The 25495-nt window shown below is 43.4% G+C and overlaps 1 protein-coding gene across 3 annotated transcripts in view; it reads left to right on the forward strand.

Annotated features, from left to right (window-relative positions):
* YTHDC2 (YTH domain containing 2) overlaps positions 1 to 25495 on the forward strand; it is a 315708-nt gene that overhangs the window by 59902 nt on the left and 230311 nt on the right. For all 3 annotated transcript variants that reach the window (XM_040343611.1, XM_040343620.1, XM_040343628.1), the window contains 4 exons: positions 300 to 466; positions 11195 to 11297; positions 17796 to 17952; positions 24899 to 25006. In XM_040343611.1, the coding sequence (XP_040199545.1) occupies positions 300 to 466; positions 11195 to 11297; positions 17796 to 17952; positions 24899 to 25006 (535 nt within the window). The remainder of the gene's footprint in view (positions 1 to 299; positions 467 to 11194; positions 11298 to 17795; positions 17953 to 24898; positions 25007 to 25495) is intronic.

The raw sequence follows: 25495 nt of genomic DNA on the forward strand, positions 1-25495 counted from the left end.
CTGTATTGTAAAATTAAGATAAAAGGAATTTTGACTTATCTGTAAATTCCTTATCTTGGAGTACAGTGCATGCCACAGGCTACCCTTCCTTGCATTTCTTGATTTACTCTGCATTGCTTGCTCCAGAACTGTTGTCCATTCACCTGAAGATACATGCTTATAACCCATTGTGTGTGAAAACGCTTCCTGTATCCTTCACTGTACTTCATTATATGAAATGTACAGGTAAGTAAAAAAAAAAATTTTTTTTTATGATTTATAAAAGGTGCATGTTAACTATATTCTATTCCTTGTATTAGATCCCACAGTTTATACTGGATGACTGTTACAAACATGGAATGCCATGCCGTTTATTCTGCACTCAGCCAAGGCGCTTGGCTGCAATTGCTGTTGCTGAAAGAGTGGCTGCTGAAAGGGGCGAGAAAATTGGGCAATCTATTGGGTTTCAGATCCGCCTGGAGAGCCGGTACGCCTTGTAAAAATATGAATTGGAGATGTTAACGTTCATCTTTGTCTTTTGTTAAAGAAGATTCCTCTTAAAGGGGGTTGTAAAGTTTTTTTTTTTTTTTTTTTTTTTTTTTTTTTAACTAACAAACATGTCATACTTGCGTCCACTGTGCAGTTCGTTTTGCACAGAATGGCCCCGATCCTCATCTTCTGGGCTCCCTCAGCAGCTGTCTTGGCTCCTCCCTGCAAGAGCTAACCCCTTCTGGGAAGCGCTCTCCCAAGGGGGTTAGCTTGCGGGCACACTCCCGTGATGCAGTCGGTGGCCATATCCGCACACTGTATCACTCGGCCTCGCCCCCCGGCTCGCCGCGTCATTGATTTGATTGACAGCAGCTGGAGCCAATGGCTGCGCTGCTATCAATCCAGGGAAGAGCTGAGAAGCCCAGGTCGAGAAGCCAACATGTTCACAACACAGGACTTTTGATGGCTCAGGTTAGTAAACGGGGGGGGGGGGGGGCTGGGGGTCCTATAATCATCAGATGTTAATTCACCTTAATGTATAGGATGCATTAAGGTGAAACAACTTGAAGCTTTACAACCCCTTTAAGATCAATTGTACACATTGCGTGTATATTTGCAATGTTCAATGCAGATTCTTACCTGCTGCAGTTCTGTCACTCCAAATATTGAGTGTCAAGGTCTGCCTGCTATATTCGCATGTAGGTTAATTACAAGATCAAGAATGTCTGTGGGTAGCTAAGCATAAATGCTGTACAAAATGACCTGTGATACAAGGGTAGGGATTTTTTGTTAATTTCAAACTCAACCGAAAACTGGTAAATTCTTCCTTGCAGTGGCACTGCTTTTGCAAGGGTTAAAGGATAAGTTCACCTTTTTCAGATTTTCAGAAATGCAGGTCTCCTACAGAGCTGTCAGTGTATTGGCTTGCTCGTACCTTGTATGAGGAAACCGATACGTGCTGACAGGAAGAATGAATAAACTACCACAGCGCCATGGTAGTTCATTGAAAACTACAACCCGACAGCTGCAAAGGCTTCAGGGTGTTGTAGTTTTCCATTCACAGAGTGCTGTGAATGAATGACGTGGCCACTTTTTTTTTTTTTTTTTGACAGCTAGCGGTGGTGAAGATCCCGGCTAGCTGGCACAGCAGGGATCGGGGAGGTAAGGCTGTCTGAGTAGTGGAAGATTGGGTAAGTAAAACTGCTTTCTCTTGTGTACATGGACGGACAAAGCAGATTATCTTGACAATAGGGTATTTACCTTCTATCAGGAGAGGACTAGGCAAAAACATTGTTAGTGTTAATACAACCTTAAACTGTACAGTACCGGCCAGGAGGCGGTCCTTCTAGGTACAACTCCTCTCCCTGCACACAGCAGCCTGTTTTTTTTTCTACCTAGGATAGGAGTTGGAACTGTCTCCCTATGGGCCCTTGGTCTTGGAGTTTTTTATGCTTTTTGTATGCTTTTTTTTTAGTTTTTTTCTCTCTGCTTTGATCATGAGATCTGCTATCAACTGCCGACTGGGCGGCAGGCTGGATGTCATAGATCCTTGTAGTCACCCCAGTTTTTGCCAGCGAGCGTGTGCAGATCTTTAGCTATGCGCTGGGTTGGCCATGACATGTCCCATTTGCTCCAGGGGTGGACGGTGAGCTATGCGCTTTAGGACACACATATGATCGGGCTAATTACTGTCTCTGTTAGTGTCCGGGCCGACCGCTACCTCTGTACTTGCTCGGGTGGTGGGTTTGGTTGGGATGCTTCCAGCAAGCTTTGCAGGATCGGTAATTACCCTCCCCCTGCCTCGGTGGGGTGGGATGGCTGGACATATCCTGGGAGGTCAATCGGGGGTCCCTTACACCCTTCCCTTCTTCTCTCCTCTCCCTCCTCCTCATGCTTCTGGCGGGGCCTGCTGCTGCTTTACGGGGGGTTCACCTGGGGGAGACTCTGCTCTCTGTGAGGGCTGTGCTGCTAGGTCCACTGCCCTAAGGTGCTGTTCCGGTGGGGCGCATGGGGGTCCTGGAGAGTTTGCTGCCTTTCTCCTTATCTTGCCACCATGCTGTCCCTGCCTGTCTGTGCTAATTTTTCTTGTTCAGCGGCCATTTTCCCGTAGCCTGTATTTGCTATGCTACGGTGGCCATTTTCCTGCAGCCACACACCTTTTTTTCTCTATGGGATGACCGCTCGGCGGCCATTCTCTTGTGGCCCGCCCGCCTTGTATTTTTTTTCACGGCCGCAGCCATTTTCCTGTAGTTTGTGCACCTATCTACAGGGCGGCCGCTCGGCAGCCATTTTCTTGTAGTTTTTTGGACCATATACATTCCGGGCATAGAAAACTGCCAGGCGGACTGCCTCAACCACCAGATGCTGGACCAAGGAGAATGGTTGTTACACCCGGATGTGTTTCAACTCGTTGGCAACAGGTGGGGCATGGCAGATGTGGACATTCTGGCTTTGCGACTCAAACTTCATCCTGCTTTACAGTCGCTGGCTTTAACAGCGTGGCTATTGAAAGCCAGGTGTTGAGGGACCGTGGGCTATCTGATGCAGTTATTGCTACCATGCTGAGAACATGGAAGTCTTCCTCTAGGAAGATCTATCATCGTACTTGGAAGGCCTACATCTGTGTGAGGAGCTGAAGTGGCATCCACGTGTATACTTGGTCTCCAGGATTCTGCTGTTTCTACAGCGAGGTGTGGACCAGAAGCTTGCGTTGAGTACTATTAAGGGGCAGATTTCTGCCTTGGCCGTTTTTTTTTCCACGGCCCTTGGCGGCGCACTCATTGGTGAGTACGTTCATACAGGGGGTTCAACATGTGGCTCCTCCAGTGCGTCCACCTCCCTCCTCCGTGGGACTTGACTCTGGTCCTCTCGGTACTTCAGAAACCGCCGTTTAAAAACATTAGGGAGATTCCTCTATTAACTCGCTCTCAAAAGGTGGCCTTTTTGGTGGCTATTCTGTCTGTTAGACAGGTTTCTAAGCTGGCGGCCTTGTCATGCAAGGCTCCTTATCTGATCCTCCACGAGGATCAGGCGGTGCTACGCCCGCAGCCTTTGTTTCTTCCTAAGGTCGTTTCGGCTTTTCACTGCAATGAGGACATTGTACTTCCGTCCTTGTGCCTCAACCGTCGCATCCTAAAGAGGCTGCTTTACATTCCTTGGATGTGGTCCGCGCCCTGCGGGTGTACCTGTCTTCTTCTGCTTCATTCCAGGAGTCAGACTCACTGTTTGTTTCGGTGGCTGGTCCTAAAGAAGGGTATAGCGGTCTCATCGAACACCAACTCTAGGTGGATTAGACAGGTCGTGATTCAGGCCTATGCCATACGTGGACGGGCGCCTCCATTTCCTGTCGTGGCGCATTCTACCCGGTCGATAGGTGCCTCCTGGGCTTTCCGACATCAGGCGTCTGTCACCCAGGTGTGTAAAGCAGCGACTTGGTCGTCCATTTACACTTTCACAAAATTCTACAAGGTTGATGTGAGTGCATCTTCGAATGCTTGCTTCGGCCGCAAGGTTTTGCAGGCAGTCGTTTAGTGTTGCATCTTTTCTGTTGAGGAGCTCTGGTTATGTTTGGGTTGAAGTTTTGTTTTTGATTGCTGTTCCCACCCCTCGTTATTATGACACTGCTTGGGGACGTCCCTATTGTCAAGATAATCTGCTGTGTCCTTCCATGAACAAAAGAGAAAATATGATTTTTGTACTCACCGTAAAATCCTTTTCTCTGTAGTTCATGGACGGACACAGCACCGACCCTCCTTATGTTTGTACTGCTTTTTGACGAGCTGAGGCTGCTGTGTGCAGGGAGAGGGGTTGTACCGAGAGGGACCGCCTCCTGGGCGGTACCGTACAGTTTAGGGTTGTATTAACACTTTAACAATGTTTCTGCCTAGTCCTCTCCTGATAGAAGGTACATACCCAATTGTCAAGATAATCTGCTTATCTCTGAACTACAGAGAAAAGGATTTTACGGTGAGTACCTTAACGGGCAGGTAACTCTAGCAGTGTGGGCAGTCACACTGCAAAGGAGAATTTTCTTATATTTCAGTAAAATGTCAGTTGGCGAACCTTGGTTTACGAGTAACGCGGTTAACAAGCGTTTTGAAAGGCAAGCAACTTTTTTTTTATTTTTTATTATGATTTGGTTTGTGAAAAAGAGGAGGGGAAGAGCATGGGGGGAAGATATGGCGGCGACTGTAAGACATGAACACAAGGCTTGAGAAGAGCAAGGAAAGGACAATCTATGATCCCAGAAGGCGTTGCCCTTCATTTGAGAAGATAAAGACATTCCATATACCCCAGGTCTGTGTGTATATAGCTCCCTTCTGTGTTGTGCGGTGAGGATCTAATCCTCCATTTTCCTCGCCTCCTCTACATTCCTCAGCCAATGTGCAGTGGTCGGGGGGGACTATTGCTTCCAATAAAGGGGTACACTTGCCTTTGCAGCATTAAGCAGGTGGCGTATAAGGGACTTCTTGTATATTTTGGTTGGGATCTTTGAGTGGTGCAAAAGAGAGAACGCGGGATCTACATAACACCGTTTAGTCATGATGTAATCAATCCACTGAATAGGTAAAACATTTTAGAAAAGAAGTACAATTGCTAAGACTTATAAATAGTGGGCGCTGGCACCTAAAAACACTTGGTGATGGAAAAGGTGCAAATGTCACTATTAAAGTCCAATGTAAAGAGGTCCACAATTGGAACAGCATAACAGTGAGTCCATACAGAAACACAGATGAAAGATATCCACTCCACTGCTCCCTCATACGGTGTACACTCCAGCAATAATTGCCCCTCACTCTCATGTTTGTCAATCGGGCATTATACCCCTTAGGCCCCATACACGACCGGATCTGTCCGCTGATACTTGTCCGCGGACCAGTTTCAGCAGACAAGTTCGGTCGTGTGTACGGCCTATCGGACCGTTTTCCAGCGGACAAAAATTTCTTAGCATGCTAAGAAACCTGTCTGCTGGAAACCTGTCCGTCGGACATGTCCGGTCGTCTGTACAGACTCACCAGACATGTCCAATCGGCCGCCATCCCTCGCATGCGTCGAAGTGATTCGACGCATGCGTGGAAGTATTTACCTTCCAGGGTCGCGCACGTCGCCGCGTCATCGGCGAGGCCACGTCACCGCGCTGTCTATCCGCGCGGATTTCTGTCTGATGGTGTGTACAACCATCAGACAGAAATCTCCGAGGGGACATGTCCGCTGAAAACGGTCCGGTGGACCGTTTTCAGTGGACTGTCCCCTCGTCTGTACGAGGCCTTAGGGTTGTGGGAAATCCCAATGACTCCTCCACTGTCATGGGTTAATGAAAGACTCCCGTATATGAGATAAAAAGAACACTCCAATAGTGCAAATAACATCTAATAAATGTATTGACATCCATAAAACAGATCCACAGGTAATTGCACTCACATGTAATCAAACTATAGCTTGCATTGGGTGTAGAGAAGGGGTCTCAAACTGGCAGCCGTCCAGCTGTTGCCAAACTACTAGTCCAAAAATGCCTTTGCCTGTAGGAGTCATGCTTGTAACTGTCAGCCTTGCAATGCCTCATGGGACTTGTAGTTTCGCAACAGCTGGAAGGTCGCCAGTTTAAGATCCCCTGGTGTGCAGAGGCTAAAACATATATGGTCGTGGCAGGCCTAAGGCAACAGCTCCGTATGTCACCCTACCAATGTCGATCTCCTAACCAGACATGACTTTCGATGCTATGTTGTGACCTTGCTCCCAGATGCCGTACAGCCAGGTGTACTGGCGCGTTTCTTCATTCCAAATTTGTCCTGGTATTGGCTGTACGACAAAGCAACCATTCTGATATATGCCCTCATATGCGAATGACTGATTGTTGCGCAGGCATCCCTGCGGCCATGATAGTGTAATTAAAGAACAAACGAAGATTGAGATAAGTGTGTGTGTGTGTGTGTGTGTGTGTGTGTGTGTGTGTGTGTGTGTGTGTGTACAGCAATGCGGCTCTACAGCAATGCAACTCTAAAAAAAAAAAAATAACTAACTAAAGATATTATAAAGTCCTGCCTATAATTCATATATTCCATATCTATACAGTACAAATACATAACTATAACAATAACTACGAAAAATCTAAGTTAAAAACTATTTTATAAAAATAGCAGTTGAGAGCTAACTCAATATATACGGTAACCCTTTGGGTGTCAAACCTATTCATTTAAAAAATCTATTTAGTTTCTCTTTGCAAAAGATCTCTCACCCTGTTGGAACCTCTCCACGCTGGATATACGCAATCTATTCCACAAAACGAATAGTGTGGGGGGTCCCTATTATTATGTTTTCTCTAAAATGAAGGGACACGCTTATGTTTTTTAAAACCTTTTTTTAATATTGGCCACGTGTTCTGCTATACGTACTGTTGAGTCTTTTCGTCTTCCCCACATAATACAGACCACATGGACACTATAATAAATATACCACTTGAGATGTATTACAAGTTAAAAATTACTCAATATTAAACACCCTACTTTCCCTATTAGAGAAGGTGGTTTCACCCCTATTACTAGTTCTTACTGTCCTTACATGAGATACATGTTCTACATGCATAAAATCCCTTTTTGTCCAAAAAAATTGTTGGCCTGGTGTGTCAAGAATTTTCTTAACCATACAGTCACCAAAATTGGATTCCTTTCTATAGATACATTTTGGGGCAAGTAGGTAATACCGGTCCCAAATCTCTATCCATGCATAGAATATGCCAATGTCGCTTGAAGATCTCTTCCACTTCCCTATATTGAAAGTGTAAATTGGAGCTAAACCCCCATTGTTGTCCAGATTGCATTGTGCCCTCTTTATTTTTAAGGCATAACTTCCTAGGTAACGCCCCTACCTCATTTTATAATGTTATCTAGAACCTCTACATTATAGCTCCTTTCCATGAATTTGGCTTTCAAATGATTAGCTTGCATATAATAGTCCTCCTGTCTACTGCAATTGCGTTTTACTTGCATCATTTGACCTTTTTTAGTTGATTTTTATCCATACTGGATGATGTCCGCTGTTGACTGACGGGTAATGATTCTTGTCAGTGGGCTTAAAGTAAGCATTAATCATCAATTCAAGGCCACATCTTTCGATGGTGATATTCAAAAAATCTATGCTTGTAGTACTGACCTGGTATTCTAATTTAATATTGTTATTTACAATTTAAATAAGCTAAAAATTAATAGACAGAGTCTTCAGACCCCCTCCATATAAATAGGAGATCTATAAATCTCTGATAAAAAATCAGCGGTCTATAAGTATTAAATACATGTCTCTCTTCCCACTCTGCTATAAATAAGTTGGCAAGGCTTGGCGCAAACTTCGCATCCATAGCCACGCAAACTTGTTGAGTATAAAAATTTCCTTGCTACCAGAAATATGTGAGATGCGTAAATGTAATACTTTACCCAGAAAACAGAATTTATCCTGAATACATTAAAGAGGGTATTGAACCTCTGGGGAAAAAAGGAAATATTGTATTATACGCCCAGCTGATAAGGGTTTGGGGTGTGGTTGTCGTGGACAAATGATTCTATCATAACCAATTAATGGAGCTATTGGATGATAGAACCCCCTATAATCGATTTTAAGTGATGATCCGACTATACCTTACACTAACCAATTAAACCAACTGTTAAAATTGTGATTTAGGACTAAAGCCTTAAAATAGAAAGGAAAAAGTGCAGGTAGGCTACTGATAATTAACACGGTGCCTAAAATTGACAAGTACCTCCTGCGCGCCACTCGGTTACATGCAGATTGGCAGGATATCTGGATAAGTTCCTCTAACTTGGTGTACAGGTGACGAAAGCCTATCTAAAGGATAGGAAGGACTTGCTGCAGTGACTCAAGTGAAATTGGACCCATATGCACCCACTTTTTTGGTTACTGCAGATGTGTCCTCACTTCATACCATTGTTCAACATGATGATGTGCTACTTGCCCTAAATTGGGCTTTGAGTAAACGGGGTGACATCCCATGTACACAATGTTTTCTGGGTAAAGTATTTGATTTCTGCATCTCACATAATTATTTCTGGTATCGAGGGCATTTTTTTACTCAACAAGTTGACGGAGCTATGGGTGCGAAGTTTGCGCCAAGCCTCGCCAACTTATTTATGGCAGAGTGGGAAGACAGGTATGTATCTAATACTTATAGACCTCAGCTGTTGTTGTGTTTTTTTTTTTTGTTTTTTTTTTTATCAGAGATTTATAGACGATCTCCTATTTTTGCTGAGGGGGTCTGAAGACTGTCATTAATTTTTAGCTTATTTAAATTGTAATGCTAACAATATAAAATTAGAATACCAGGTCAGTACAACAAGCATTAATATTTTGGATGTCATTATCGAACAATGTGGCCTTGAATTGATGACTAACGTTTACTCTAAACCCACGGATAGGAATAGTTACCTGTCAGTCAATAGCGGTCATCACCTGGTATGGATAAAAAAACATACCTAAGCCCAGGTTCACACTGGGTATGATTTGCTTCGATTTGAGATGCGATTTCACATGTGAAATCGCATCTCAAATCGGCGGCATTTGTCGGCAATGACACCGTCCTAATCGGTGCGACGCCGCATCTGCGGCGCTGCACCGATTTCAAAAAGTAGTTCCTGTACTACTTTTTGCAAAACCTGCACAGATGTCTCTTAAATCAGCTGAACTCGCACGGCTTCACTCCCGCAGCCCAGTGTGAACCAGGGCTAAATGTCAAATGATTTGGGTAAAACACAATTGCAGTATACAGGAGGACTATTCTATGCAAGTTAATCATTTGAAAGCCAAATTCATGGAATAGGGCTATAATGCAGAGGTTCTAGATAACCTAAATGAGGTAGGGGCATTACTTAGGGAGTCGGGCCTTAAAAATTAGGAGGGCACAGCACAATCTGGACAACAACAATGGTGGTTTACCTCTAATTTCCACTTCCAATATAGGGAAGTGGAAGAGATCTTCAAGCGATATTTGCATATTCTATGCATGGACAGAGATTTGGGACTGGTATTGCCTACTTGTCCCAAATTTATAGGCAAGCACCCAATTTTGGAGACCAGGCCCAGACCAGACACCAGGCCAACAAAAAGGTATTTTATACATGTAGAACATGTCTCGTGCAGGACAGTAAAAACTAGTAATGGGGGCCACACCACCTTCTCTAATAGGGAAGGTAGGGTGTTTTAATATTGATTCATTTTTAACATGCAATACATTTCATGTGGTATATTTATTATGGTGTCCATGTGTTCTGTATTATGTGGGGAAGATGAAGACTCCTCAAGGTACGTATAGCAGAACACGTGGCCAATATTAAAAAAGCTTTTAAAAAACTGTGTCCCTTCATTTTAGGGAAAAACATAATGGGGACCAGCACAATATTACAGTTTTGTGGGATAGATTGCGGATATCCAGCGTGGAGATGTTCCAACAGGGAGAGATCTTTCTCAAAGAGAAACTAAATTGATTTTTTTAATAGTTTGACACACAAATGTTATATATTGAGTTGGATCTCAACAGGTTTTATTTTAAATAATTTTTAACTTAAAGATTTTTTGTATAGTTATGTATTTGTACTGTATAGATATGGAATTTATGAACTATAGTGAGAATTTTATAATCTATGACTTCTTTAGTTATCTTATGTTTTTTTTTTTTTCTAGAGTTGCATTGCTGTAGAGCCGCATTGCTGTAGATAGGCCAGTCGGTCAATGATTGGTCTGTTGGACAATATTAGAATATATAGCTCAATCTTCGTTTGCTTAAATTACTTTATTGTCCTGCGATAATGATTGTATGGTGTGAACCAGATATATCATTGTCGCTGGGACACTGCAGGGATGCCTGCTTAACGTCCAGTCATTTGCATATGAGGGCGTATATCAGAATAGTTTCTGTGCCATACAGCCAATGTCTGAATGACGAAATGCGTTGGACCTGGCTGTATGGCAACGCGTAGCATCGGAAGTGATGTCTGATTAGATCGACATTGGTGCAATGAGACACAGAGCTGTTGCTTTGGGCCCGCCACGCCCATGATATATTTCATACTCTACACCCAATGCAAGTTATAGTTTGATTACATGTGAGTGCAGTTACCTTTTTTGGATCAATTTTTATTTATGGGTTTTAATAAATTTTTCAGATGTTTGCACTATTGAGGTGTGTTTTTTTTTTTTTTTATCTGGTATACGGGTGTCTTTCTATGAGAGTGGAGGAAACGTTGGGATTTCTCACAACCCTGAGGGGTACAATGCCTGATTGACAAACATAAGAGTATGGGGCAATTATTGCTGGTGATTGTACATCGTATGGGGTAGCAGTGGCGTGTGAAGTGGATATCTTCCATCTGTCTTCCTGTATGGACTCACTGTTTATGCTGTTCCAATTGTGGACTTATTTACATTGGTCTTTCATAATGACATTTGCACCTTTTCCATCACTGGGTGTTTTTAAGTACATCAATAGGTGCCAGCGCCACTATTTACCTCTATACCCTGAATTGTGGTAGATTTTGCTGACTTGTATTCCATATTAATATAAAGTAGCAGCTATAGTAGATGTTAATTTAGTCTTGGCGCATTTTAGATCCTGTTGCGTATATCAAAACTGATAAATTGCTAGTTGCTAATAATGTACAAATTGCAGTGTAAATGAAATAACCTTTTATTGTGCATTTAAAATGTGTTTTTCTGTATTTAATAGTGTTTCTCCCAAGACTCTCCTGACATTCTGCACCAATGGAGTTCTTCTGCGCACTCTCATGGGTGGAGACAGCACAATTTCTACTGTGACTCATATTATTGTGGTAAGGCCTATATTCCGACACATGCTGGGGATTTACTGCATATGTGATCAGCTCTGACACCAGCCATTTGATACCTTGACAGTTAGGTTGATGGCTAACATAAGCAAACTGGCAACTGTGACTGTTATCATTCATGGCATGCCGTGAATGTAAATGTTGTGGGGAACTGTTAAATTGGTTGGTTTTGTTCAGCTTTAACCATTTGCTCTCCGGAAGGTATACTCCCCTTCATGACCAAGCCATGTTTTGTGATATTATAATACATTATTTATATAGCACCAACAGTTTACGCAGCACTTTACAATGTAGAGGGGGGACAGCGCAATTAAAGTACTGTTCAATACAGGAGGGCCCTGCTCGTAGAGCTTACATTCTAAATGGGGGGGATTGGTACAAAAAGGTAATGGCTGCAGAGAATGATTGATTTAATGGGGGTGGCTTGGGGACAGTTGTTAGGTGGGTGTGGAATAAGCTTCCCTGAATAAATGAGTTTTCAGGGATATCCTAAAGGTTGACAGGGTAGGGGCTGGATCAGACATGCCGGGGCAGGGAGTTCCAGAGGATAGGCTAGGCTCTGAAGAAGTCCTGAAGGCGAGCATGGGAGGAGGTAACAAGGGAGCTAGTGAGCAGGGGGTCCTGGGAGGAGTGAAGGGGACAATTTGGGCGATGTCTGCATATGATATCTGCATATGTGATATGGCACTCCGTTATTTTAACTGACAGTTGCACGCTCTTGCAAGGCTGTACCCAAATACAATTGATGTGTTTTTTCCCCCCACAAATAGAGCTTTCTTTTGGTGGTATTTGATCACCTCCTATGGTTTTTATTTTTCCGCTATAAACAAAATAAGGACCGACAATTTGGGGAAAAAAAACAATGTTTACTTTATGCTATGAAGAATATCCCCAATAAAATAATTTAAAATCTAGTTCCTTCATCAATTTAAGCCAATATATATTTTGCTATGTTTTTTGGTTAAAAAAAATCCCTATAAGCGCATATTGATTGGTTTGCACAAAAGTTAGTGTCTACAATCTATGGGATATTTTTATGGAATTTTTTTTTTTTTTTTACAAGTAATGGTGGCGATCGGTGACTTCTAGCGGGACTGCAACATTGTGACTCAGACGAATCGGACACTAAGTGATGCTTTTTTGGAGACCAGCGACACCAATACAGTGATCAGTGCTAAAAAATATGCACTGTCACTGTAATAATGACACTGGCAGAGAAGGGGTTAACATCTGGTGCGATCAAAGGGTTAAATGTGTTCCTAGGGAGTGCTTTCTAACTGTGGGAAGACAGAGATCCCACATGGGATTCCTGTCTTTCCTACTAACAGAACAGCGATCTGCCTTGTTTTCTGTTGGGGATGTTCAACGAGTCCACCAGACCCGCTGAGTTGCTTCCACTGTGTCCAATCACAGCACGAGCATGTCGCCGGCGGCATGCATGTGCACTGCGTACCCAAAAGTGCAAAATCGCGTACCTGTACATGCAATCATGTACTGAAGAAGTCGCACCCATTGATGTAACGCGTATAGGGGAGGAGTCATTTTGATGACGTCATCACACGGCATTCTCGTTTACACAGGAATTGTTTTGTCCGTATAGCCCGCACTGCTTAAAAAAAAAAAAAAGTCCTACTTGCCTCCACTGTGCATATCGTTTTGCACAGAGTGGCCCCGATCCTCGACTTCTGGGGTCACATGGCGGTGCTAGTAGCCTCTTCCCCTCATCGAGTGTCCACATTGAAGAAGGCTCTCCTAAGGTGAACACCCGTGCGCGCGCTTCCGAGTCCTGTATCTGTGTACATTCACACGGAATGCAGGACTCGGCCCTGCCCCAAGGTGCCTGTGTCATTGGATTTGATTGACAGCAGCGGGAGCCAATGGCTGCCCTGTTAACAATCGGTCCAATCAAGAGCGGAGACAACGGGCAGAGAGGAAGAGCACGTCTCTGCGGAGGGAACGAATGGACTCGGGTGAGTAAAATGGGGGTGCTAGGGGGCCGGTCACTCTCAGAAGTTTTACACAAGGGTTTAAAACCCCTTTAAGTGCTATAGTGGTGCGTAGATTGCTAAACTGAGCACAGTAGTATATGCGTTGTGGTACCTCGGCATGTTGCTTAGTAATATGTCTTCCCTTAGAAAGAATTCAGGGACTAAGAAAGCCCCGCCGCCTGAGACAGGGGCCTCTAGCCGTGCCTGCTCGGTACCTTCCTCCCCTGTAAATTTTGACGTAATTGTACAGGAGGAGCCATTGCCACTATCAGGGGTAACAATTTCTCCGGTGGCACCTGGGCCTGCATATGTCACGGAGGACACATATTTACCACAGCCCTGGAAAAATTAAAAGCTAAGATCGATACGCTAATCTCAAAGTCTTCGCAAAAGGACAAAAAGCGAAGCAGATCTCCTTTGTTTGTTTTAGATCCTCTTTCAGAAAAATCTGAAGAAGAGAAGGATGAGGTAACACTTACAGAGGACAGGGATGAGGAGTCTGATGGATCAGGGATATCTGAGGAACCCTTCTCTGCTTCTCAGATGCTAAGGTCACAGGTACAATGTTATGCTAAAACAGTGCGTACTGCATTCAGGTTGGCCTCTTCGGAGTTAACTGAATCACCTGTCTCCTACCTGGGTTCATTAAGATCCCTGCAGGGTGCATGCTCTTTTCCGGTTCATCCGTTATTAAAAAAGTTAATCTACGCAGACTGGTTACATCCAGATAAGCATTTCTCACCTCCTAAGAAGTTTGACATTCTTTATCCTATGGAGGAAGAGTTTTCCAAGAAGTGGAGTCTGCCTTCTGTAGATGCAGCCATTTCTTGTGTAGATAAGAACCTGACTTGTCCAGTGGATAACGTACAGGTGTTTAAAGATCCTTCGGAAAAGAAGTTGGAATCTTTACTAAAATATTTCTTCTGGCCGGTTCAGTTGCCCAACCTGCTGTAGCAGCAGTAGATGTGTCAGGTCCTCAATTTGCCTAAAGCCTTATGTTTTACAATGGATGCTATAAGAGATTCAATTCAGCAGGCATCTTTTCTCACACTCCAGCTGGTGCATATGTGCAGAATTCTTTGGCTAAAGCATTGGTCAGCAGAGGCACCATGCAAAAAGGTTTTCCCCTTCCATGGTGAGCGACCTTGTTTTAAACGATCTCTCTCCACGGGTCCTGGTAAATCTACCTCCAGCCAGTGGCGATGGCATTTTCAGACAGTCACAGAGGCTAAAGAAGACCAGGCCCAGAAGAACAAGAAGCTGTGAGATCCAAAAGCTAACAAGCAAAACCCCAAAGCCTCTTAATGAAGTGACGCCCCTGCTCGGCCGAGTGGGGGGATGGCTTTGGCAGTTTTCAGCGGCATGGCAGACAAATCCAGGACAAATGGGTAGTATCCACAGTATCCCTAGGGTACAAGCTGGAATTTCGAGAGACCCCATCTTCTCAGTTCTGAAGCTCAAGGCTCTCCAAGGATCCACTAAAAAGAGCGTCCTTCTTTACAGGATTGGATCACTTGCTGTCTCAAGGGGTGATCCCAGAAGTACCCCTAAAGGAGCAAGGTTCAGGTTTTTTTTTCAAACCTCCTTGTGATCCCAAAACCAAACAGACTTCGGACCCATTCTGGATCTAAGATCTCTAAATCAATTTCTGAACATTCGCCATTTCCGAATGGAAACCATTCGATCAGTGGTCGCCACCCTACATGGCGGAGAATTCATGGCGTCAATAGACATCAAAGACACATATTTACATGTGCCTGTCCATCCCGCTCACCAAAAGTTTTAAGGTTTGCGATAGAACATCTCCACTTACAGTTTGTGGCTCTGCCCTTTGGTGTGGCTATCGCACCCCGGTTATTTACAAAGGTGCTAGCCCCTCTGAGGGCACAGGGCATAGCGATAACAGCCTATGTAGACGATCTACTTGTTATAGATCAGTCAGAGGCAGGATTAGTGCTTCATGGGCAGTGCACCACCAGGCTTCGTTGGCTCAGATCTGTAAAGCTGCAACTTGGACTTCAGTCCACACATTTTCCAAATTCTATCAGATAGATGTGAAAGGACATGAGGATGCCGCCTTCGGGCGAAGTGTGCTGTCTGCAGCAGTATAGGGCTTCTTGTCTGTAGCAGCCTGCTTGATCTGTGTCTCCCACCCTTTATATGGAGCATTGCTCTTGGACGTTCCATTATGTCATGGGTCTTCAAACTACGGCCCTCCAGTTGTTCAGGAACTACAATTCCCATCATGCCTAGTCATGTCTGTGAATGTCAGAGTTTTACAATGCTTCATGGGATGTGTAGTTCCATAACAGCTGGAGGGCCGTAGTTTGAGGATCCCTGCATTATGTAATGAATGGCTGTGTCCCGTGGTGTACGATAAAGAAAACAGGATTTTTAAAACTGCTTACCTGTAAAATCCTTTTCTTGGAGTACACCACGGGACACAGAGGTCCCCCCCCTACTTATGGGAACCTTATTGCTTGCTTCAAAACTGAGGTACTTCCCTGATGGGAGGGGTTATATGGAGGGGAACTGTCTTCAATTGGTTGTTCCAGTGTCCATTCACCGCTGGTGACCCTTAACCCATTTTGTAATGAATGGCTCTGTGTCCCGTGGTGTACTCCAAGAAAATGATTTGTACAGTTAAGCTGTTTTAAAAAATAGTGTTTTTTCGCAATTTGGTGAAGCAAGACAAAAACTTTATTGAACTTTTTGTGATATTTTTAGGGAGATATATTTTTATATTTTTTTGGTTTTCATTTAGACTTCGTTTTACGGACTATTTATCACTGCAGAATTTTTATATTTTTGATGTGGGACCGTTTTATTTTGATTATTCACTGGTAGTGCAGCACTGTGTTTGATTTTTAGTGTTCTAATATTGGGCATGCATGCAATATTCTGAGTGTGGCACAAACTCCATAATGCTGGCTATAAACGTAATGTCTTTAGAGGCCCTAAAATGCAATGACCGTTCAAACGCCCACAAAATCTATTACATATCCATACTCAGGAGAAGTAGCAGAATGTATTTTGGGGTGTAATTCCACATGTCAATCAAATCCAATGACGTGGGCGGCGGGACCGAGTCGAGTTCTACATTTTGTGTCAATGTACACAGATGCAGGACTCGGATAAGGGTCTGGTATGGATTTGGGGGGAACCCCCACACCGTTTTTTCGGCGTAGGGGGTTCCCCTTGAAATCCACACCAGACCTAAGTAGTGTACATTAAGACGGCTCCCATTCACTTTAATTAATTTTCTCGACTGCGCAGCTTGGGGCGTCTTGAAGTCGGATCCCAGGTCGCCCCAGTGTGAACCGGCTCTAAATGTATGAAGAAAGATATATTTTATTTTCAAAATACAACAAACAGGTTTGTGTTTGTTTTTTTTTTGAACATTTTCTGTCTATTTTCTTTCACAAAAAAAAAACCCAGTGGTGATTAAAGCGGGGGTTCACCCAAAAAATAAATTTTTAACATTACATTCAGCCGAGTTGTCCTAATGACAATCGGCTGTTTTTTTATTTTCGTACATACTTTATTTTCACCGCCGCTTCCGGGTATGTCTTCTGCGGGACTGGGCGTTCCTATCTGATTGACAGGCTTCCGACCGGCGCATACAGCGTGTCATGAGTTGCCGAAAGAAGCCGAACGTCGGTGCGCAGGCGCCGTATAGAGCCGCACCGACGTTCGGCTTCTTTCGGCAACTCGCTGTATGCGACGGTCGGAAGCCTGTCAATCAGATAGGAATGCCCAGTCCCGCAGAAGACATACCCGGAAGCGGCAGTGAAATGCGGTATAAAAAAAAAAGCCGATTGTCATTAGGACAACTCGGCTGAATGTAATGTTAAAAATTAATTTTTGGGTGAACCCCCGCTTTAAATACCACAGAGTGAAATCTATATTTGTATGAAAACATTATAAAAATGTAATGAGTAAAGTGTTAGATGACCGCACAATTGTCATTGTGTGAAAGTGCTGAAAGATGTGGGCAGGAAGGTATAAATATGTCCAGTATTGAAGTGGTTAACTTGTGGCCACTGTGTGTGGACTGCTGAAGCATGTTACACATTAATTACACCCTAAATATGTAACATGCTTCCACAGGTTAAATTATCCTTTTTTATCCTTTAAATCTCAGTTGTAACAGTTTTGATGGAGGGTTCCTGGCTTCTTTCCCTCATGCAAATGCACATGCATAGGACGGACGCTTTGACTAAGGTGCTAGACTGTGTTACCTACTACTCTCGATAGGTGGCAGTATAACCCAGAGGTGAAATACTGTTTCTCCCAATGGATTCCAAAAAATAAATAAAAAAAGGGTGAATGCAAAAATCCTGTTATTTTATGGAATGAATAATTATCATCTTTTTGCCTTTCTTATCATTGATTACAAGTTGATAAAGCTTTATTTTATGCAGACAAGATATTGGCATCCTTTTTTTTATTTTTTTTTAATACTCGCTACATCTTGTCATTGGTCATATAACAGGATGAAGTTCATGAGCGTGATCGGTTCAGCGACTTTCTGTTAATCAAGCTGAGGGATGTGATAAAGAAGCATCCAACTCTGAAGCTGATCCTTTCCAGTGCCGCCTTGGATGTTAACCTGTTTCTCAGATATTTCGGAGGCTGTCCCATTTTATATAGTATGTACTATGTTCTTTCTTTTTTGTCCTGTAATGTATGTAGTACTGATAATTCCAGCAGATTATAAACTTTTTTTATTTTCTGAAGACCTTTTACCTGCACTGTTTTATTTAAAAATTATGTTACCCCAATGTTTTATATTTCTGATATGTCTGCTGTACCATTTTACATGTGTTAAAAAGTATACTGTTCTCTTTGTATTTCTTCTTTTGTGTGAAACTCCTGGTGTTTCTCCCAGTTACCCTACTTTCCTTATTTTTTTTTGTATTGTCTTTATTTTCATTTTCAAGTTATATAAACAGTTTGACATTACAACAAAGCCAAAGCAACCGGGGTGGGTAGGAATTAAGGGGAGGGATAAGAGGGGAGGGGGGTGAGGAACACCAGGGGGTATGTTTAGCATGGTCTGAACACGGACTACCATATCCACAGGGAGAAACATCTATTGGTGATATACAAAGGGGCACCCTACCTGCCCCGGATATTCGATCAATGCGGGCAGGCCTCTCCTCCAAACTGGAGAAGGGTAGGGTGGCCAGATGCGAAGGGTAGGGTGGCCAGATGCTCTAGCTCTAAAGTTGTTGCTAGTATGGCTCCCTTACTTATAAGCAGCATTAATCTTGAGGCACCCAGAACAATCAGAAACCTGAAGACCTTCCAGGTAGCCCAAAAAAGGACACCCAGGTGTCCCATAGGTAGAACACAACAAAACAGAACAAATACACATGTAGAAGAAGAGAGGGGAGAGAAAGAGGGTAAAAGTCAGGTAAGAAGCAAAGGAGATAAAGGAGAAAAGAGGGGATAGGAAAGTATATGAAGGCATGTGGAACAGCTCTCACCGGGTTCACTGATGTGGGTCCACTTTCAAGTGGAGCCCGTGGTAGTTGACTGGCGGTGCGCCTGGACGAGTTTCCCGAAGGAGGGATCCGCTAAAGTAAGCAATGCAACATCTAAACTAGATGTGATTGTCACTCGGTCATGTACATGGGCTTTCCAAGCTGCCCAAGTAAGGTTGATTTTTTACGAGTGTCTCTACAGTCATCGAGCCAACTCTCTGCCTCCATGATCCCCCCCACCTTCCCCAACCAATCCTGCTCGCTTGGAATATGCAAGCTCTTCCAATGAATTGGTATATGGCGATTTGCTGCGTTGAGGAGGTGGGGGAGAGCACTTTGTTTATAACGAGACATGGAGCAGGAAATGTTTTGGCAGAGCCGGAAGATCAATGCCCAGGCTGTCGGATATGTGTTTTCTAACCATTTCCCAAAACGGCTGTAGCACTTGGCACTCCCACCAAATATGGAGGAACGTGCCCTTCTGTCAACATCCCCTCCAGCACCTATCGGAGGCATTAGGGAAAATTCTAGCTAGGGTAGTAGGCCCCCTGTACCACTGCGACAGTAGTTTGTAGTTGTTTTCCTGGGTCTTAGAATCTACAGAGCTTGAGAGAGTTAAGCGGTATAGGTGGTGAAGTTGTTCCTCAGTAAAGTCAGACTGGAGGTCCCTTTCTCATTCTTTAATATAAAGGGGCGTGGGGCTAGGTGTCACCTCCTCTAGCATCCTGTATAGTGCTGAGATATGGGGCAGTGGGTCCGCAGATGCCCACATACTTTCAAATTCGGTCAGAGTGGTTCTAATCCGTGCTAGTTTGTGGTATTTAGCAATGAAAAGTCTCTAACTGGTGGTGTCTCCCGAAGTCCAAGGGGAAGCTACCATACCGATCTCGTAGGGTATCTAGCGGCACTAGTATGCCGCTCTCCACGAATTTTGCCAGACTAACAATTCCGTTGCTTACCCAAGTTCCGAGGGAGGCTCTCAGCTCCATGGGAGAGAACCATGGGTATCGACCCACAGGTGCCAGCTGAGAAGTCCGCAGTGCTAGAGCTAGGCGGTCATTCATTTTGTCCCACATCGTCGGGGAGTGTATTATAAGCAGGGAGACCCAGTCTGAGAGCCCCCTGTCCTCCGAGGGGACCCAAGGCACGTAGGACAAGTCCTGCCATCGTCTTCTCAAGGGGAACCCACAGCTTAAAGGGACGTGTGGAACTTCCGGTTCAGAATACATTGTAGCGCAATCGCTTGATAGTATTGGAATATGTTAGGGATGCCTAATCCCCCCCCCCTTTAAGTTGGATCTTTGTAGTGTTTGCATGGCGTGTCTGGGTTTCTTGCCCCCCCCCCCCCCCCCCACAAATTTAATAAATAGACTGCGAAGTTCCGCAAAGAAGTGTTTTGGTAGGTGCATTGGTATCATTTGCAGGAGAAATGGGATACGGGACAGTACAGTCATTTTCAAAATGTTCGTCCGGCCCACCCATGTGACTGCTTCCCCATTTTAAACTGACCACAATGGGCATAAGTGGCAATCCATCCAAGTGTGGTCAGTTTTCTGGCTGTTCTGATAGCACTTGGCCATTGGAGAACAGGCAGGCTGTGCTGACACCCTCAATCATTCATAACCTTTCATCCGTGTACTGCTGTTTCTCCACCCTCAGCTTTTTAAGCCCCTTATGCAGCTGAGAACAGAGATTTTGTCTTTTATGAGTTTTCTTTTTGTTTAATTTAAAATACTGTTTTTTATTTTGTTTTAAACTGAATGCATTGTTTTACAAGGTCAGGTTTCACATATAAGTCAGACTATATAGTTGGCTTAGTTTTTCAAAATCTCAGCTATACTGTATGTTTTAACTATTTGCCGGCCAGCCACCGTCATTATACGGTGGCAGGTTGGCTCCCCTGCATAAATTGCTGTAGCTGTACAGCGGTCGCTTTAAGGGGTATAGAAGACGCATGCGCGATTTAAAAAGCTGAACTGCGCAGCTGCTATGTCCGACGGCCATCCGCTATTGCTCCTCAGAGAGCCAGAACGGGAATCTGTCAATGTTAAAAGACAGATCCCCCGTTCTGTCAGGGAAGTAGAGAGAGATCGTCTGTTTCTAGTGATCAGGAACAGCGATCTCTCTACTTCCCTTTAGTGCACTCCCCCCACAAGTTATAAACACCTCCCTAGGGAACACTTGACCTGTTGATTGCCCCCTAGTGTTAACACCTTCCTTAACAGTAAAATGTTTACAGTAATCAGTGACTATTCTTAGCTCTGATCGCTGTATAAATGTTACTGGTCCCAAAAAAGTGTCAAGTGTCCCATCTGTCCTCCACAATGTTGCAGTCCCGCTAAAAATCGCTGCTCACCGCCATTACTGCAAAAAAAAAATTATAATGCCATAAATATATATTTTGTAAATGCTATAACTTTTGTGCAAACCAATTAATATACGCTTGCTGCAATTTTTTTTTCTTTACCAAAAATATGTAGAAGAATACATATTGGCCTAAATTGATGAAGACATTTTTTTTTTTTTTTGTATATTATAGCAAAAAGTAAACACTTATTTTTTTTTTTAAATTGTCGCTGTTTTTTTGTTCAAAGCGCAAAAAATTAAAACGGCAGAGGTGATCAGATGCCCCCAAAATAAAGCTCTATTTGTGGGGGAAAAAAAGGACATCAATTTTGTTTGGGTACAGCGACGCAGTGCCATACCGCAAAAAATGGCCTGGTCATTAAGGTGGCAAATCTTCCGGTTCTTAAGTGGTTAAAGTGTTTTTTAACCCGACCCCCCCCCCCCAAAAAAACAGATCCTTTTCTCTTAAAGCATGTTATACAGTACAGTGCTTGTGCTCTGTCATTTTGCCCCCTGTAACACCTAAAAAAAACCTGGCTGATCCTGCCAATTTCTACCCTCTCTGGGCTGACTCCCATATATCAGGGCTGCAGAGCCCCGACACCGGAGTCATCAGTACGTGCCTCCATCATCCCCAGCCTGCTCTGTCTCCTGTGTACTCTCCCCTCTCTGCCTGACAGCGCCCCGATCCTCTCCTGCTCTAAAACAAAACAGCCTATTTCATCTATAGTTTCCTCTTTTATACATAACACTAAGCTCCCCGGTGAATGTCTTTTTTTTAAATGTGCTGTATGATAGCTTACTTCAAAGCGCCGTTCGGTGCTTATGTGGTTGCCCGCTGTTCTCGTCTCTGCCGACGTCAACGGGGGTTTCCCAGAATCTCCCTGCAGTTATCGCATCGGGGGAGGAGACCAGCAGTCAGCTGAGCGCCGACTGGCGCTCTGAACTAAGCTATTGTACAGCATATTTTTATCAATGACACGCACTGTGGAGCTTACTGTGATATATCAGAGAGAACTGTAGAAAGAACACATTCAGTCAAGCTGCTTTTTATTGAATATATTTAATATATTTATTTATAGATATTAGGGGTGCAACGGATCGTCACCGATCCGTGATCCGAACGGGCCACCCCGTTCGGATCGGCACACCACACGATCCGCGGAGCGCTCCGGAGCCTCGGCCGTAGGAAAGTCCCCGGCTTCGGCCTAGCTCCGGCGCGGCGGCCATCTTGCTCCACCCCAGTGGAGACCGTGTGCTTGCCAGTGACACTTCACAGCATGGGACTGAATTCCCCTGGAGCAGCCGACAGAAGCGATGGATGTCACTGACTCACCGTGATTACACAGTTAGTGTTCTGTCACATTAGCAATCATGTAAGGTTTGCTGCGGATTTTAAAATGTAACATGTTAACAGTCCGTCAGATTTACATATTCTGTATTTAAGCTCCGTTTTGTGTTGAAAATAACTGTGAAATCTAAAACTCTGTTGGGTGTAACATGATTAGTATTTTTTTTTCTTTTTTGCTGATCCGAAAAATGATCCGATCCGTGAGTTTTCGGATCCGTTGCACCCCTAATAGATATAGTGGGGAAGGATTACAACCCCATTGGGTTCTTACTGCTATGTGATGTTTGTCAGCAGTGTTTCCTCACTTATTCTTGTGGTGACAATGGTTTTACCAGACAGAGTCTGGGAAGTCAGGAAGAGGAAAATTTGCAACGGGCACAGACAGAAAAAAAAAATCTGACAGGGGTTCTTGCCTTGCCCTACTCTTAGTAAATAAAAGGCATTTTTAGTTTTGTGTTCGGTAAAATCTCCCTAACTTTTTGGTAAAGATTTTGTTTCTGGATAGTAAGTGAGGGGGAATCCCTGTATCTGATGGTAGTAAAAAACAGATAGGGGTTGCATTCTTTCCCAGCTCTGTTCAATTTGAACAAAAAACATTTTTTGGCTACCATACACTTAAATTTCTTACTTACTCAAGCTGTTTTTTAAAAAAAACATTTTCAAGTAGGTTACCCACTTCCCGCCAGCCTATTATCAAATGACAGCTGGGTGGGACCCAATAACTGATCAGTGTACTGACCTGCTGTAGTTACCATGTGAACCCTGTGACCAATCACAGCAGATCACATGGCAATTGTAAACAAATAATGGCTTCCTTTCATTGTGTACAATTGTGTTGCTAACTGTGATTGGTTACAGTAATCACATTGTTAAGACATTGCCAATCACATCCCATTTGTACCATGTGATTATCTGTGGCTAATCACAATACACACTGAATCAGTTTCATTCAGTAAAATATGGTTGCTTATACAGTGCAATTCACTGGTATAAGCAATCATATTGTGTAAAAAAAAAATCCTGATAACTTCTCTAGAGTTACTATGGCAATACTGTATTGCTCTGGTCATTGTGTTAAAAAAAGAAAATTATTGATACTTTTTTTTTTTTTTTTTTTACATATGGTCACCAGTGTCCCTGATCACCTCCACACCAGTTATATAATGACGCTGTTCTTTACTGGTGACAGTATGTAAACTCTTACCATATACCGCTTACTGACTGGACTGTCTACTTTCCAAAAAAGGGGAAATTTGGGAAATATTTGAGATGGCTTACTTCAGAGCGCCGGTCGGTGCTTATGTGACTGACCGCCGTTCTCCTCGTCTCCTCCTTGATTGATCAATAATAGTTTGAGTGCTCTATAACTTTCTTACAGGCTAAATAACAATGATTTGGGTTCTTTTGACCAAAGAAATGTAGCAGAGTACAGTTCGCCTACATTTGTGAAGAGAGATTATTTGCAAACATTTTTAACAGAAACAAAAAGAACCACTTTTTATTTTATTTTTAATTTTTTTGGCCTTTTTCTGTTTTATTTAGCAAAAAAAAAAAAAACTGGTGATTACCAAAAGACCTGGGCAGGAGTGGGGTAAATGTGTCTGTTATTGAAGTGGTTAATATACCTTGAAACCGACTTTTGGCTATGCTGCATATCATCGTTGTGCATTTTTCAATCTACTTATTGTCATGGAGAGAAAGAGACCGCCGCACTAGGTGAGTACAATGAGCAATCAATGTCCTCCTCAGACACCGTGGGTGCTGGCAAGGCAAAAATTAGGATAAAAGTAGATGGACAGCCGCATACTGAAAAATAACCTTAAAAAGGTAGCCTTTATTTGTGCAAAAGGATAAAAGCATTACAAAGCACAGCAAGCAGTGGGATATAAATAGCTGACGATAGCTATGATTAAGCACTAGACCTCTGTGCGAAACGCGTCAGCTATTTATATCCCACTGCTTGCTGTGCTTTGTAGTGCTTTTATCCTTTTGCACAAATAAAGGCTAACTTTTTATGGTTATTTATTGGTGTGCGGCTGTCCATCTACTTTTCTCCTACTTATTGTCATGGGGAAGAACTACAAGGAAACATTGAAGTGTACCTGCTACATATGCAGAGTGAAAGTATCCATTTTGTAGTTGCATGAGCTAAACGGTTCTTCAAGCTGCAGTGATATGACAGGTTCATGCTCAACTGATGGCTGCCATCTATATACTCAATAACTACGGTAGTACAAATTAAAAAAAATATCAATATAATGTACACTATATAGCCCCATTTAAACTGAACACTAATCATTTGTATTTATATCAATAATAATTTCTGTTGCAATTGAAGGAAACGTGAAATTCATGTATGGATAAATCTGCCTTGAATACTAGTGCTTTGTAATAACTTTATTTTTTCTTCAGTACCAGGCCGGCCTTTTGAGGTAAAAGAAATGTTTCTAGAAGACATATTGCGAACTACTGGCTACACAAATAAAGACATGCTTAAATACAAGAAAGAAAAACAGTGCGGTAAGATAAATCGAACACTCAAGTAGTTTATATGCTGCAAAGCCTTGTACGTTTCATATTACAACAGAATTTATTCTCTCTTTTTGGGTCCCCCGTTGGCGCTCTTGGCCCCTCTTTTCTGACTAGTGCCCCCATGGGAAGCTGCTTCCTATGGGGGCACTCGTGCATGCTCTCACCCGAATCCCTCTGCTGCATCCATTGACACAGGCAGTGGGACTCGGCCCCACCCCCCATTTTCTCATCACTGGCTTTGATTGAAAGCACTGGGAGCCATTGGCTACTGGTGACCCAGCAAAGCCAGCGAGACCTGGAAGTAAGGGGAGAAAAGATCTGCAGACGCGCACGTCGCTGGATCATATGAGGTCTCGGGTAAGTAAAGGGGGGCTGAGGGGCGATGCTGAAACCTAAACATTTTTTACTTTTAATGCAAGGAATGCATTAAGGTAAAAAACATTTAGACTTTCCACCCCCCTTTTTAAGAATTCCAGT

Source organism: Rana temporaria, chromosome 1 (assembly GCF_905171775.1).
Source record: "Rana temporaria chromosome 1, aRanTem1.1, whole genome shotgun sequence".
Taxonomy (NCBI): domain Eukaryota; kingdom Metazoa; phylum Chordata; class Amphibia; order Anura; family Ranidae; genus Rana; species Rana temporaria.